The 15,208-nt window shown below is 39.7% G+C and overlaps 1 protein-coding gene across 2 annotated transcripts in view; it reads left to right on the plus strand.

The window, feature by feature from the left end:
* The window catches only part of FGD6 (FYVE, RhoGEF and PH domain containing 6), a 73,136-nt gene that overhangs the window by 9,396 nt on the left and 48,532 nt on the right, over nt 1–15,208 (plus strand). For both annotated transcript variants that reach the window (XM_030959437.1, XM_030959439.1), the window contains exon 2: nt 158–2,579. In XM_030959437.1, coding sequence (XP_030815297.1) covers nt 158–2,579 — 2,422 coding nt within the window. The remainder of the gene's footprint in view (nt 1–157; nt 2,580–15,208) is intronic.

Here is a 15,208-nt window from a genome sequence, read left to right on the forward strand (position 1 = left end):
GGGAAGGAATGCATGCTTTTAAGAGAAAAATGTATCCATACACACATTGAGTTCTTGTGGATCAGAAACGTTACAAAACTTTTAACACTACTGCATTGCAGGTGAGGTTGTTCTGTGGGCAATGGTGACTAAAGTCTTTGTTTTCCATCCTTCCTAGAAATTAAGAAGCCACCAGTGGCCCCCAAACCAAAATTTATCCTAGGACACAAGGCAGCGCCTCCACCTGTCGCACCGAAGCCTGATATTGTACTTTCTGGTGGGATACAAGCAGCAAGGAAAACCAAGCCAGCAATTGCACCAAAACCAAAGGTTCTCAAGAGCTCCTCCATCCCTGAAGTTAAACCTCCATCGTCTACACGAAAAAGCACAAAAAGCTTTGAGGAACACAGGGAAGATCCTTCTCAAACTCTGGACCATTTGAACTATAAAAATGAAACCTCAGAAGGGAGTACTGGAAACACAGCATATATTCTACCTGTGTCACCTTGCAAATTTGAATGCCTTCATAAACTTGGAAATGGAGAGAACACCTGTAAAACGCAGATCATTCTCGAGCACTTTGACACCTTAGAAAACATCAAACTTGGTGAAAGAAATGCACTGTCTCTGGGGGATAGTCACAATGAAAAATTGGCAAGTAGAAGTCAGGTGGTTTTGAAAGCCAGCATTTTGGAAGAGAAACTTAAGGATGTCCTAACTCATGGTGTGTTTCCTAACAGCAGTCCTGTGAGGCACAGGTATGCAGACAAATTTGACAAAGGGAATGGCAGCAGTTCCAAGAATGAAGTTAAAATAGAGTTTATGGAACTTGTACAGTCTTCGTCATCTTCTGAGATAGTTAAAGGGAAGCAACAAAACGCTGATGGTAAGACTATTGCTGATGAGTTTCAGATGTCTGAAATTTGTCCTAGTTTGATTGAAAATAATCACAGTTGTTCTTCCTCATTGGATAAGGAAACTCTAGAGAATGAAAATTTAAGTAGCAATAGGATGTTTTCAGTTGAAGTAGAGATGAAAGCAGATGCTGATAAAGCCTCCCCTGAAACATCTTCAGTCCTGAGCTCCAAAGTGCTTCCTATCCCTAAGCCAAGAAAGCCACGTACTGCATGTCTAGTCCGTCAGGATGGCATAGACAGCACAGGAGAAGGAACAAAGGAACCATCTAATTCAGAGAAAGATTCTCATGGTGTTGTGGACCAAAGCTTAAAAAAGCCAGCAAGAATTAATGTCCTTGGTCAAAGTGTTTGTTATAATAATAATAATGCAGAAGTGTTTCATCCTGAAAAATGTGAGGTAAATCAAAGCAATGCAGAAAAAATGTCTCAGGTAAAGGAGCCTGCTGTGAAAGAGTCAGCTTCACAAAATCTTTTGCCTCAGTTTTCACATGGAAGTCCTGATTTGGGGAGACACATTGAATCTTCTTTAAATGCAGACCATAACTTCATGGATGAGATAACAGATGACACCAGTATCCCAGATGCTGTGGACAAAAGGACTGGCTTTGTCAGGTGTAATACCCTGTCCATGAGTTTGCCAAAGCAGGTCAAATTGGCAAGCAGTCAGCACTCACCTGCTGCCAACAACCTCCATGTTTCCCCACAAAACTTGGAAAATAAAGAACTTAAAATAAAGGATGAGAGTTCCCCAAAAGTTATTCCTAAGAAACCACAGAGACATGGCCTTCCAGCTGCTGGCCTGCTGAAAAAAGCTGCGTCAGCAGAGCTTGTGGACAAAAGTTCTTACACCTCCAGTGAAGACAAATCAAACAGCCTTCTAGAAGGATCTCACTTTGCACATCCACAGGCCAAGGAGCAGGATGCACTTTCGTCTTGTGACATACCCAAACGTTCTTCTGAAAAACCCGTCTGGAAGTTACCTCATCCTATTCTTCCCTTTTCAGGAAATTCTGAATCATTAAAAACTGCCACCAGTTTCAGCCACCTGACTGTTGTGACGAAGCCTAGGGCCAAGTCTCTCTCTGCTGTGGACATGGACAGGACAGACAAGCCCTGCAAAGACCATCACAAGAAAAATAGTTTGAAAAAGCTTCTGAACATGAAACTGTCGGTTTGCTTAAAGAAAAGTGACTTCCAAAAATTTCTGTCTAAAGGCAGCCAGTCAGTGGAGAGTGCTATTGCCAACCTTTCCAATGGGAATGGGTATGGAAATAACAGCAGTAATGTAGGGTCTGTAGGCAGTGAAAGGAAAGCTAAATCTGCCAAGGCACATTCCATAGAAATAAGTAGTCCGGCATTACAGAAGAAAAGGCAGAGAAACAGAAGTCAGCCTGAGATGCGAAATAACCAAAGGCTGGAGTCTTTAGAAAGACATGGACTTTGGGGAGAGAATTTGTCCCAAATGCCTTTGAATTCTGTAACCAGCACTTGTGAACCAGAGTACGAGAATGTGCGTCACTATGAGGAAATACCTGAGTATGAGAACTTGCCTTTTGCTATGGGTGCTAGGAGAAATCTCTGCCCAGAATGGCAGAACTCCAGCAGCGTGGAAGACCAGAGCACTGACTTCTATGAATTTGAGGAGCCTTGTGAAGCTACAAGCAGGCGTTGGAGGCTTGACAGGTAAAATAAAGAGAAAAGGGAAGTTAAACAGCTGCGTTGTAACTCTGTTGGTTGTAGGGATGTTTAAATGATAACTTGAGAGGCTGTACCTCTTCCATTAAATGTCAGCAGGACAGTTGTTCCTGTATATCTTTCTGTAGGATTTTGTTGTTTTGAAAACTCCTTGCACTTGGCAGTGAGTCAAATGGAAAAGTAAGCTAGTTATTCCTCATATATTCCTCAAATTTTGGGAAACTTTTCCAAGTTTAATTAAAGCAAATCAGATACAGTCATGTATTTGTATTCAAGAGTACTTCAATGGGGAGGAATGAAACTTACCCGTCTCACAGTGAACTGCAATAACCATCCTAAGAGTGCATAGTTGCTAGGTTTGTAGGGGGAATGAATATATTTTTAGATATGTTCATAGAGCTGAGAAGAGCAGACAAGCTTTTGGTTATGCAAATTCTTTATCAGGTCTGGAAAGCTTTTTTGGGTATAACAGAAGCTACTGCCTCTCTCTAAATACAGTGAGTCCTCTGAGCCTGTCTGTGCACCCAGCAAAGGTGATAGTGGTGCACAGTTTCTGTGTGACTCATGGAATATTTGCGTGGTGGGGTTTGGTAACTCGGCAGGTTGCTTCTGTGTTTCTTTAGCTCAGGAGGTAGTGAAGAGAGATAGTGTCAGCAGATTCAAAAAGGGATTGGACAGGTTCATAGATATGAGGAAACGGCCTCCATTTGCCCCAGGGAGGTTTAGATTTGATATTAGGAAAAATTTATTCACTGAAAGGGTGGGCGGTCAGGCATTGGAATAGGCTACCAAGGGAAGTGGTGAAATCACTGTCCCTTGAAGTGTTCAAGAAATACCTGTCTGTGGCACTTGGGGACATGGTTTAGTGATGAACTTAGCAGTGCTGGTTTAACAGTTGGACTGAATGATCTTTGAGGTGTTTTCCAACCTTAATGATTCTGTGATTCTACATCCAAAACAGCTGCTAAATGGAATAGGCAGGAATAGATCTTTTAATATTTGTATTGCTGTGATGGATGCTGCAAGGAGAAATGGGCCACAGGGAGTGGCCAGACTCATGGGCTCTCCCTAAACAGCATCACTTAGTGTGTCTGTCAGTGTGGTAACATGTAAAGCATCACTTTGTCCCAATATGGTATCATGCAATTTCTTAACTTCAGCTGATCAGTTTCTCTTACAGATCCTAAAGATTTATCTCAAACCAGCAATAAGGATTTGAATCAAATATGCAGCCTGTATATTTCAAAGTCCCCAGCAAACTTCTTCACACTATTGAGAACATATGAATAACAACAAGAATAAATGAATTAGCTTCTATATAGTCACATTTAACTTCCTTTTTCACTGAGAGTTAATAAGCTTTATTTCATTTTGGATGTGTGTATAGTAAGCATATGCTCCAAAGAATCTGTGTTCTCTTATATAGGAACAGACAAATATTTTAAGGGGCATCCTATGTTAATTGTTATATGGCTAATATTATCAACATGGGTCTGTTTGTTGGGAAAGGTGAAACCTTATAATGGAAAATAGGATTTCTAGTTATGGGCTAGGTACTGGTACATTTATTCAAGTGGTTGTTGAGTATATTTATAGTTTACAGCAGGGTGTTTCGTAGTTTTGTCTTTGGTATACTTTAAGCTCCTGACAGAGTGTATGCTTTTTGTTTAAGTCTAATCTTGGAGCATCTTTCAGGGATTTTGACCACGCTCTCTTGGTATTTCATCAATTTGGTGTACCTAAGAAGGATGAGGGCAAACTTGCATAAGGATGCATTTCATGTGTTTATGTGACTCATTTTGGTTTGTGTTGTTTTGTTCTGAATACAGGTCTGAATCTGTCAGCTTTAGGAGGAGGATGGTTTTGCTGTATGAAGCATAGTAGATGTGAGATTGCAGTTGCTCCTGAAGTGAAATTCTGTAGTTTTCTTATTTGGCTAAACGTGTGAGATTTATTGTTATTTCCTCTCCACACAAACCTTCCCCACTACCAATGATGATATAAGGGTTTAAGTGGTCTCTCTAACACACCTACACGTGAAGCTGCTCCCTAAATTGGATGTCCTTGGCTGGGTTTGTGTTATTTTTATTTAAAAAACACCCATAGAAAACAAGAACTAGAGCCATTAATGTGTTTATTTTAAGTCAAATGAAATAGTTGGAAACTGCCTTAGGAAACAAGCAATGCATGTAGTTACTTCAACAGATTTCAGAGAATAAAGAAATCCCTAGGGAAAAAAGGGCTCATAACAGTACAGTAGTCTCCTGACCTGGAACAGTGCTGCTGAGACAGCAGGGATGAATATTCGTTTTGGCTCTGCCCTGGGAGGTGGAAGGGTCCTCGCCCAGACGCGCCAGGCAGGCAACTTCTCCAGTTTTCCCATCCAGCATTATCTCAAATCCTTTGAAGCTTCCTTATCAATGTTGTCTTACCCTTTCTGCATAGTTCTGTAAGAGCTTTTTATCATTTCCTGGGCTAGGCTGTATTATAAAACCAGTTGGAGAAACAGTGCTGCTGTTGTTACTGAAATAATTGCTTCTTGCGTTTTCCCCAGCCTGTCAGAACACGCACTCAGCTCTTTTTCATAGATTGTGGCACACAAATTCCTGTAATGCACTGCTAATGGGGATCTCAAAGCAAATTATCTTATGATGAAAACCAATGTACAAATGAGATTGTTCTTCTGAGAAATTCAGACCAATAGCCCACACTTCTAGTCATAATAGCACATTCAGTATATTAAGTCTGAATGCCGGTCTTGCCATTACCAGAAGAGTTCAGTGGTGTCTTCAGCTCATGCTACATTTCTTTCTGGAAGAAGAAATAAAATTTTGATAATGTACTGAATGCTTTGGTGGTTACAGAGGAATTTCCTCACAATCCCATCTGGTGAAACCAGTATGCTTTAATGGAGAATGGTAATAGCTTTTGATGCTTTTATCTAAATTTCATATGTCGCATTTAATTCAGCCATGTATTGTTTGCTTGAGCCTTCCCACAGGGAATTACATGCAAGTGGCAGGCCTGGGTAATTAATGGTAGGTAGCAGTTGTCAGGATTTAATTTCTGAGATATTTGATGTCAACCTCCTTTCTACTGAAAAGAGAAGGCTTGGCATTGAAAGGAAGAGAGTCAGGGTCCTGATCTGGTGTATGAACCACTGAGGTGGAACAGGTGCTGCTGCTGAGAGTCAGAATGGATTAGGCTTTTGTTAAGTAGTTCAGGGGAATATTTCAATAAAGTAAATAATGTCAATAGATTGGGAGCAGATAGTCTATGTTTTGTTTCCACTATACAAAAAAGAAGACTTTCAAAATGGTGTTGAAGGATTATTTATTTTTGTCTCGCCTACCTGTTTAACTGCCAATTTAAAATGGATAATTTAGATGAATGGGCTTTTATGAGTACTCTATAAACAAAGTGAGTGAAGACTAGATGCTGTGAGATAGAAAATGTCCTGTTAAGTGTAAAAGAAGTTTTAAATATCATTATCCAGTCAGATAACAGGAAATGCAGCTCCCTGCGATTGCTGAGTTTTGTGGGTTTTTTTGTATGTTTGGGTTTTTGGTTTGTTTGTTTGTTTGGGGTTTTGTTTGTGGTCTTCTTTTTGGTATTACATTTTCCTGTGCAAGGCAGTTGTATTTTAGGTTGAGTGAGTCTACCTCTTCAGCCTTCTGGGAATAGCATACTGTATTTACTGGCTACTTTTGACAGTGTTCCTTGAAGCTGTTGCATTGTACATGACTGCTATTTTATTTATGGCTCTGATATTGTGTTTCCAGCTAGGATTTTTCCTTGGAAAGGCCTGGAGAGGCGGGAGTACCATGTGACAACAATCCTTTATGATTTCAATGTTGGTTTAATCAAATATTGCTTTGTATTTTACCCACACCTGCTGATTTAGAATAATCCATTGGTTTTCCAGAAATGAGCATGTCAATGCAAAATATAAGTTTAATTTTCTGTACTAAATTCTGCTTTGGGGCCTGAGTCCCCAGAGGTCAATTAGGTGTCCATGAAAACCTTTGTGGAATATTGAATTTCATATTGAAATCTGTGTGGTTAAGCACTTTGCTTTGATACATAGTCCTCTTTGATGTTGTGGTGGGGTTTTTTTGTATGTTTTGTGGGAGTTTTTTGTGTGTTTTTGGGGGTTTTTTGCAATTGCAAAATTCCCATTCAGAAACACTAAATTAATAAAAGACTGCAAGGTCTAAATGGCATTTAAAATATTGCAAGTTCAAACCCTTATGCTGAGATTTGAATGCACAAAATACATTTTAGGTATTGGATGTGTTATACCCATGTCTTCTTTTTATTGAATTTTTTTGGAAAGATATAACTTCCTGATAAGTAGAGGCCAAGTATGTAGATATATATATTTTTTATATTTCATCAGTTTCTCAAAGATTATTTTCTGATCTGAAGAAGATCAGTTCCTCCTTCTGCATCAGCTCTGCAGTTTTGCCTTGTCGTCCAATCTCCCCTGTGTGTCTAGCTGGCCTCTGCCATCCTTGGTTGTACATAAAATTCTTTCCCTGCAATTGCCCGTCAGGTTTTAATGAAATAGCTTTGATAATAGGCTATTTAGCTTTCCTTTCAGGCTTCATTATCCTTGGCCATGTGTTATTACTGGCTTTCTTTTTGTGTTGAGCTTCCTTGAGCCTGCCTTTCTTTTCCCCTCGCTCCTGTTCTCACTTGTGGTGCGGCACGGAGGCCTCTGCCGGCTCTGGGGGTTTGTCAGTGAGGAGTGAGTCAGGGGGCTCAGATCTGCAGCCTCGCGGGCAGTCCCAGCCCCCGAGGTGGGAACGGACAAAGCAATCCTTGCCTATGAAAAGAATAAGCAGTTTTGCTGGCTTGTCACTTTTTGCTCTTACAGACCATGAAGAGACAAATTCTGTAATTGGTAGGCATGTGTAATTAGAGTCACATCAGGGAGGCATGGAAATGTTGGTGAGAAGTGGTAGCAGTACAGTTGCTTGGGAATATTGATGTGTCACATAAGGACTTAGGGGGGAATGCAAGTGCTGGGATCCTTGGCTCTGGAATTCCTCTATTTTGTAGTGTCAAGTTCATTATTTTGTACCACAAGGGTAGCTACATGGAAGGCTCGCAGTTAGTTGCTCAGGACTGTTTTGGGTTTTCTTTTCTTTCTTTCCAGGAGACTTTATGTGAGTCAGTATCTCCATGGTTTGCTTTTCCAGTAAGAGAAGTTTTCCTTAGCATTGGAGTGTCTTTCAGTTATACAGCTTTACAGTGTAGTCTGCTATACAACCTGAAATAAAATGTATATACTGTAAGAAGAAAATAGGCACGCTGGAAAAGTACTCAAATCTTCTAAAGCAAACTGGCAGAACAATGCTGATACTTTCCTCTCTTGCCTCTTACTCTTTTTAAGATTTTTAAAATTTCAAACTAAATAGAAACTTTATTAGAATCTTGACACATCCTCATGCAAATATGTTTTTGAGATGTGCTGATTTAATCTGTTTTGACAGTGGGAGAGATTCTGAGGTCTGATTGTCTCCATCTTCAATGAGAGAGAGAAGGAAGTTGGAGAACTGCATTTTTCCAATACTGTTATTCTGGTGTACAGTTCAGTCCGGAAAAGATTTAAAATGTCTTATGACATCGAAATAATTGTGAAGATCCCAAGATGGTAGTGAAAAATAATTTTTGTCTTTGATATTTGTTTAATCCTTCTTTTCAACGGCTTCCTCTTGATTTTGGTAAAAGAAAGAGGTGTGGGTATAGAAGGCTGGCACAGCCAGGAAAACTTCTGACAGAGTTGGAGGTGCAATAGCGAAAGTTTTGTAAGTGATCGGGTGGTATTAAAAGTGCTACATAAAAACAGGTGTGGTTTCAATTCTCAGTGTTATCTTTTTATTTTACGAGAGGCAGTAAGATGGTGTCAGTGGTGATGAGGCAGGCAGTGCTGTGAGCACTGCCCCGCTGCTGGGTGAATCCTCATCTGCTCTCCAAAAGATTTGGCAGCTACTTTGGTTAGTCTTGTGCAGTCTAGAAAATGACATCATATTAACCTTGATGCACATGCAATCCATATTAAAATGGCATTAAAAGAGCCATTTTGAGGGTAAGCTGTGCTATCCTTTGTTTGCCACTGAAGAAATGCTCATCATAGATAGCAGAAATGTCCAAATTTGTGTTGCCATTGCTCCCCCAGTACAATAGAAGGATGTCCTTGTCCTTCCGGTGCCGCTGCCCTCAGCTCAGTGCCTGGCTCTTGGCCTCAGCTGGGGGGTGGCTCAGAGTGCCGTGGGGAGCCGAAGGAAGCAGAAAGCTCCTGTGTCCCTTTGGCTCCTTCCTACCCCCTGGTCGTGGCTTACAGGAACTCAAGCGTCACGCACTTTCGGAAATTAATCTGCAGTGCTTTATCTTTTTCTTTCCTCTTTTATTCCATGTCTGTGTTCTTCCTAATTTTGGCATTCTTCATATGTATTTCCTTTTCTTGAAGGTGGAGGAAGCTCAGTTAACGCTGCATATTTGTCACCGATGGTGGCCTTTCTCCCCCGCCTCCACCGTGTGCGCTCTGTCTGCTTTTGCCAACCGTGATATAAATTAGCAAAATGAAGCTCTAGAGAATACATCAGATGCAGAGTGGAGAGTCTAATGGGATATGAGAATTGATGAAAGACCCATTTATATGTTCAACAGCAGCCTTTTCCTGTGGGTTATTTTCAGCATCAGCTCAGGAAATGTGCTTGTGGAGCTCTGTGGCACAGTGATATTCCAACTGCATTCTAATGTAGTAGTATCTGTAAAACAGTAAAAGTTTTAGGTGGCACAAAATAAATGTGCAAAAAAAGTGATCAAAATACAAACTTAGTTTTTTATTTAAATGCCAACTGTGATATTAATATGCCACATTTACCCAGCATTTCTATTTGACCTAGTTAAAGATGTTTTAATGAATAGATTTACAAAACTGTGCAGCTATGTTGTTTCAATGCACTACATAAAATTTAGGTAAAGAAATGCTTGGTTTTATTTTAAATGCTAGAATCCAGTAAGCTTCATTTAGAAACATAAGGTTTATGCAAGTTTTAATTTTTCTTTGAAATATCTTTGTGCTTATGATAAACTGTTCTACTCAAGCAGAAAAAGACTAAAGAAATCTTTAAGATGCATATAAATAAATAAAGGTAGTTTTTACCAAATCTACCATTTTGAAAGCTTCAACCTGAACCTTATGGCTCAGTGATTTCAACTTCTGAAAGTTCACTTGGGTTTTATGTTGCCTTTTTCCCAGTGGTGTTTGTGGAGGTGGGCTGTTCCGTACAGATTTTTAGATAAGATGAAAAATTTATAAAGAGTGTCTAAATCCCATTCTTCTAATTTGTGCAAAATATTAGAGGAAGACATAGCACAAGTCTAATAAATAATCTTGCAAGCAGCTCAGCTGTTCTTTACTCTCAGTCTGTGTTACTCTTGACCAAACTGTTTCATCCTCTCTTTTCTGACATACTGTCCGGGAAGCTGCATCAGCTCCCGTGCGTGCAGAGTTGTGTGTTTAGGAACTAAGCCACTCCATTTTTATTTCAGATCTGGGTCACTGCCTTTTGAGTAATCTGTTACTCAGCTTTTGTCATCTTCTCGATATCTGGTATGTAAAAAAACCCAAGTGCAATAGGATGTGCATTATTTTTAAATTGAGTGAGCAGCAGTTTGAAGAGGGATATTGGAGCCCTGATTCAGGAATAGTCATGCAAAAATCATAAAGCTAATGCTGAGTCAATAGAGAAGATATTGGGTAGGGCCTTGCATTAACTGTGGTTACAGTGAGCAGAAGTAGCTATGCATTGAAATGTCATTGTAGCTCTGGCAGGGTAAGATCAATTTTATTTGAAATGGGTATTAATAGGGAGTTTTGTTCTCACTTGGTCTGAGTTTTCCCTTTCTTATTTGATACATTTGTTTTGATTTCTTTTGTCACAATTACATTCTTGTTTACCAGAAGTCTATTTAGTGTGTGCTAGAGTTCTCTTGTGGTTTTTCCTTTTTTGTGTGACTGGAAAATGAAGTGTTGTTTTTATTCTGATCCTGCTGTCCTTTCCCAATCTACTTCATCCCACAAGGGTCTGTTTGTGAATTGAGGGAAGTTAGAATAAGAGGTCCTGATTGTGAACGAGTGCCATATTTTTCTGGTCCTTTTTTATGTTGCTTTTGCGAGGAGCTTCTTCCAAAGATCTTTCCAATGAGCATTGCAGCTCTCCCTCTGAAACAAGAATTAATGATAGGGGAAGGCAAAAAGACTTAAATTCTACTGTAAATCTCTGCAAGGAGATAATTTGAGAGCTGTTCACACCTTTTTTAAACTGTGCTTTCTAAAGTCATGCTGCAAAGTATGCTCATGACTGTAAATTCTCTTTGCCTACCCTAGGAGACAGGTAATCCCTGACAGCATTTGGTGGTGATGGAAAGCACCAGTGCTGGGATCCTTTTCCTGTTACATGCTTCCAGCCGAGGGTTGAAATCCCTAGGTTTTGCCCTGTATTTCACTTTACAGTGCCAGTGCTCAGTACTGTCCCATTGTACCCTTCTGGATCGTATTCTGCTACATTGGCATCATCTGCTTTGGGCACCTTTGCTGGGATGGGTAAGATAAGGAAGACTCCTGGCCTAGGCTGCATTTCGCTCTCTTTTTTTGCTTCATGGTCCAATATGCCCAAAGCAGAATGGAAAAGCAGAGGGACATGAAGTTGACAGTGAGGGAGGGGATTTTTTAGCTCTAATGGTAGACAGTCACCATTGTTCAGAAGGTCTGAAGTTCAGGTGACAGTTCTGAATTTATGATGGGTTAGGCTCCAGGTGCCTCTAGACTGATATGAAATTCATCTTTATGCTTTCTAGACTGGCTTGTGAAAGGAATTGTGCTGGTGTTGACTTCTTCAGGGTGGTTGTGAAGGGAAAGTATTGCAGCAAAATGTAACTCATTCAAAAGGTGCAGTAATTGATGCCTTTACTAATCTTGCTGATCAGTTATCTCATTATATATTTTCTTAAACATTCCATAGAAACCCACTTATGATCTTGGTTAGTATTCATGATTATTTGTCAATCTGAGTGTCTGTCCTCCTTGTCCCAATGTCAGCTGTGCCTGGCTGTTCAGGAGCTGAGCTGTCCCACTGTGGGCACCAGTTTTCTTGCAGACTTTTAAAGTGAGACCTCTGTCTGTCTTATCCTTTTCTTTTCTAATGTGGCTTTGCTGTGGTGAGTGTGGAAACATCTGAAGCATGCATGTGTGTTTATGTTGAACTTTCCAGGGAACTGAGGAATTGTCAACAAACGGTCTCACTGAAGATGACTTCGGTGAGCATGGGAGGCTGCCTGTGGTGAGCAATCCTTGGGTGCCTCTGGCCTTAAGAGCTCACGTTTGCAAATCACAGCTAAATAAGGAGATAATTTGAAATCTGTTTGCACCTTTTTTTAAGTTGGACTTCTTAAAATTTTGCCATGGAAATATGGGCATGACTCTATTGATCATAGTGTGCCTGAAGTAGGGTTACTGACAGAATGGATTACTTAATAAATTTTGTACCTGTGTTTTTAATGTGAAGCGCATATGACAAATGTGGGTTTTTTGTTTTGGTTTGGTTTTTGGTGCTTTTTGTTGGTTTTTTTTGTTTTGTTTTTTGGTTTTTTGCTCAGAATGCGAGTCAGCTGTACTTTTCTTTCATCTCATTGAAGAAAGTAGTATGTGCTGCCTTGACCTGAGGATAACAAATGCTAAACCTGGGATAACTTGGTTAAATGCTAAAACTGGGATAACTTGGTTCAAGCAAGTCAGGTGCAGAAGTCTGCAATGTGCTCAGGCAAGTATACAAGGAGCTGCCAGTGGCATGATTTCACAGCCCAAATGTCATGGCAGCTCTCACAGTGTTTGTGATATCCTCCTTGCCCAGAAGTCCCAGGTGTAACCAGTGAGTGCCAGAGGTAAGGACTGGGACAAAGAGGGTAGTTCTTGGTGTTTGTCCTGGCAAGAGCAAACTCCTGGCCTTTCCACATGGCGTCTCTCAGCAGACAGCTTTCAAAGTGCAAATGGCTCTGAATGAAAATGCATTTCAAATAGATTGTATTGAGCTTTTCTTTTGATAGTGTATTTCTGTCATCAAGATCTTGGCTTTTTGAAGTAAAAGTGGACACTAATGAGTGCATACAGTACATATGATATTGTTTAAAATAATTCTGTTTCAATTCTTGAAGTCTTTAAATTTAAATTTGAAAAAGGAACCTGGAGTGCACAAAGTATTTTCAGTTGTAGTTGCTCAGCTGGCTGCTAGTAGGTATTGTTTTCTGGCTGTGATTCTTGAGGAGTGTTTATATTTGTAATTGAATATTTTAAATTCCCTAACCAGTCTGCAGAGGATATAGCACAACAGTGCTAAGCAATGCAAATAGTCATGGATTCACTGGTATGGTTTGTTTGCCCCTTGTTTTGTGCTTTTTTATTTTAAAGGCTACTGTAGAGGTCTGTTTTATTCCTTGCCATGCCACCTGTGGCAGGATCGCTCACAGAAGGAACTAATGAATCTCACAGGCATGATCTGTTTAGTTAGTCTTAACAGATATAAAGAAAAAGAAGATCAAAATCAATTGTCATGTTCCTTGGGATCACACCAATAAAAATTCATGTCTGGTTGCCTTTTTTCTTGTCATTAGTCATAATAATAATAACTTATTAATATCATTGACTTCTTACTGCAGAAGAACAAATGGCACAAAGTTAGTGCTGTTGTGTAAAATCATATTTGAGAGGGCACCTTGCTATCTTGCTCTCTTGCTTTGAAAAAGCACCATTTTTGGCAGAGAACTTGAAGCCCAAGCAGCTTGGCTGCAATAAGGCAAGCAGTCTCCAGGGCTGGCAGCCACATCAGCACTGTGAGAGACACAGCAGCATCCACCAGCCTTTCTCACTGTCCACTACCCATAGAGAAGAGAGATGTGATCTCAGCTTCAGCTTTTTTCATCTGTGAGTCTGTCATTAAACCAGAGAGGTGAGTGATGCTGTAGAAGTCATCCCCCTGGTCTGGGTTGCATTTCATCTTCATTTGCAGCTTCATGGTCCAGTGTGCCTGAAGGAGAAATGAAAAGCAGGGGGACATGAAGACAAGAAGGGGTGGGATATTTTTAGCTCTAATGATAAACAGCTACTGTTGTTCAGGGAATCTGAAGTTCAAATGAGAGGTGAATATTAAGCTTCAGTTAAGCTCCTGGTGCATCTAGAGTGATATGAAATTCATCTTTGTGCTTTCTAGACTGGTTTGCTGGTGTTGACTTCTTAAGGCTGGGTGTGGATGGGAGGTATTGCAGTAAAATGTAACTCATCCAAAAAGTGCTGTAATTGTTGCCTTTACTAATCTTGCTGATCACTAATCTCTTTATGTATTTTCTTAAACCTCCCATAGGAGCCCACACATGATCTTGGTTGGCATCCTTTATTATCTTAGTGCTTTGCCAAGTATGCTTGCTTTCTAGAACTGATTTTCCAAAAACCTGTAGTAATTAAATAATAAAGACACTGGCCTGTCTTTAAAAAGAAGCATTACATAAAAGCAGAAGAAATTCACTAAACAAAACAAAAGGATTATTAACCAAGCATTAATTTCACTTTTGCTTTGACTTTCCAGAAGCATCTTCTGTTGTTTGAGCACCCAAATCAGGGAATTACTTCCTAAATTGTTTTGGGTTATTAATTCAAGTTCTATATTTACAGTCCTTCTCCGGAAAGAGATTCTGAATTTAGACAGGACCAAACAGAAAAGATTCTATAGAACATTTTGTTTCTTTAGGTCTTTTACCATTGCATTTTCCCAGAAGTGAACAACTAGAGTTCATGGAGGGAATCAGTTGGTGAGGCATGCTTACAGCTATTGGGAGTATGAGGGGCTATGAAAAAATGACAATGTTATCAGCCATTGCCTTCACAGAGATCCAGTGTGCTTTTAGGTCTTAAAAAACTAGCAGCTGAATATGCCTTAATTACTAAAATTTATTGCAGGGAATGGTGATGTTAAGAACTGAAAATGGATAAGCACTAATAATAGTTGCTTGCTCTCTGGGGAAAAATGAGGTGCAAGCAGCTGTGAAAAGATGGAGAAATGCTATGATGACACTAAAAGGATTTGAGATGAAATATAATAGGGCATGTTAAGTTGCTCTCTGAAGTTCTGGTATGTATTTTTTAGTTGAGTAGGAACTTCAGCTTGTGTAATTTTGCCTGCATGTTGAAAGCTTGCTTTAAAAATAAATAAACATAAACACCCACAAAAAACACACAATAAAATACTGGAGGAAGAGACAGAAAGATAAAGCGGAGTATACCAGTGACTCCTCTTAAAACAACAAAAGAATGAGAAATGAAGAGTTTAGCAGAGTGTTGTGTGCAAGGCTCTGTTCATTCAGCATTCCTACATATTTTTATTACTTACTGAAAGTAGGAAAAAGATCTAAAAATAATGAAGATCACAAGGAAATGTGTGTAAAGCAGTAGTGTGGATGAATATATTTTAGCAAGTACTTTGGAGCTTTGGAAACTTGCTTTTTAGTAGTTATGGTGATGCTCACACTTGAAGTCATTCCAATATACTATAAAATAC

Source organism: Camarhynchus parvulus, chromosome 1A, assembly GCF_901933205.1.
Source record: "Camarhynchus parvulus chromosome 1A, STF_HiC, whole genome shotgun sequence".
Taxonomy (NCBI): domain Eukaryota; kingdom Metazoa; phylum Chordata; class Aves; order Passeriformes; family Thraupidae; genus Camarhynchus; species Camarhynchus parvulus.